Raw genomic sequence first — 812 nt, 5'->3', positions numbered from 1 at the left:
AACTCATGCCCACAGTCAAGTGTCATTCACATCCCTGAGATTAATTTCATAAGAGCGAGTGTGTGTATGGGTGTCTGAATCTGTCTCTGTCTGTGTCTGTGTACGCATTAGAATGCAGTTTATTGTGTCGGTGTTTGTCTATGGCTATACGTCATGCGGGTAAAGGAGTGTGTTGCTACGGTAACAGGAAAGGGGTGGCGGTAAAGAATGTAATTTTTTATTTAAATGTCTGTGTGTGTCTGTGTGTAATTTAAAGAAAGGTTATTACTAAGAACATGATAACTAGATAGATGTGACTTTTGTGTGCAGATATGAGATCTTTCTATTGTATAATGAAGAATAGTTTTGCTCCCAATAACTATTCTTTTTGCTACATGCCGTCTCTCTCTAACACACTCAAAAACTGGATTATTTTATGTTTAAGAGAGAGAGTGCGTGAATGAAAGCTGAAGAACGCTCTGTTTGTGTTTAAATTGGTTTCATTCTTTGTTCAACGTAATCTTTTTCTCTCTCTTTTTTTCGCAGTTTTAAGTCGTGCTCCAGTGCCGATGGCTGTGGTGCGTCGAGAGCTGTCATGTGAGGGTTATCCTATCGAGCTGCGCTGCCCGGGCACCGATGTCATTATGATCGAGAGCGCCAATTATGGGCGCACAGATGACAAGATCTGTGACTCGGACCCCGCTCAAATGGAGAACACTCGCTGCTATCTGCCTGATGCCTACAAGATTATGGGCCTCAGGTAGAGAGATACATTCACATGCTTTGTGCTTTATTGTTGTCTCACAGGTTGTATTAATGTGTGTGTGTGTGTG

At 41.9% G+C, this 812-nt stretch overlaps 1 protein-coding gene across 4 annotated transcripts in view; it reads left to right on the top strand.

Moving 5' to 3' along the window:
* The first annotated feature begins 510 nt into the window (after window positions 1-510).
* The window catches only part of adgrl3.1 (adhesion G protein-coupled receptor L3.1), an 89,365-nt gene continuing 89,063 nt past the window's right edge, over window positions 511-812 (top strand). For all 4 annotated transcript variants that reach the window (XM_016229052.1, XM_016229053.1, XM_016229051.1 and 1 more), the window contains exon 1: window positions 511-739. In XM_016229052.1, coding sequence (XP_016084538.1) covers window positions 549-739 — 191 coding nt within the window. In that variant the 5' untranslated portion in view covers window positions 511-548. The remainder of the gene's footprint in view (window positions 740-812) is intronic.

The sequence above is a fragment of the Sinocyclocheilus grahami genome, unplaced genomic scaffold, assembly GCF_001515645.1.
Source record: "Sinocyclocheilus grahami isolate Dianchi unplaced genomic scaffold, SAMN03320097.WGS_v1.1 scaffold346.1, whole genome shotgun sequence".
NCBI lineage: Eukaryota > Metazoa > Chordata > Actinopteri > Cypriniformes > Cyprinidae > Sinocyclocheilus > Sinocyclocheilus grahami.
The sequence above is the reverse complement of the archived record's forward strand: the minus strand, read 5'-3'. Positions and strand labels throughout refer to the sequence as shown.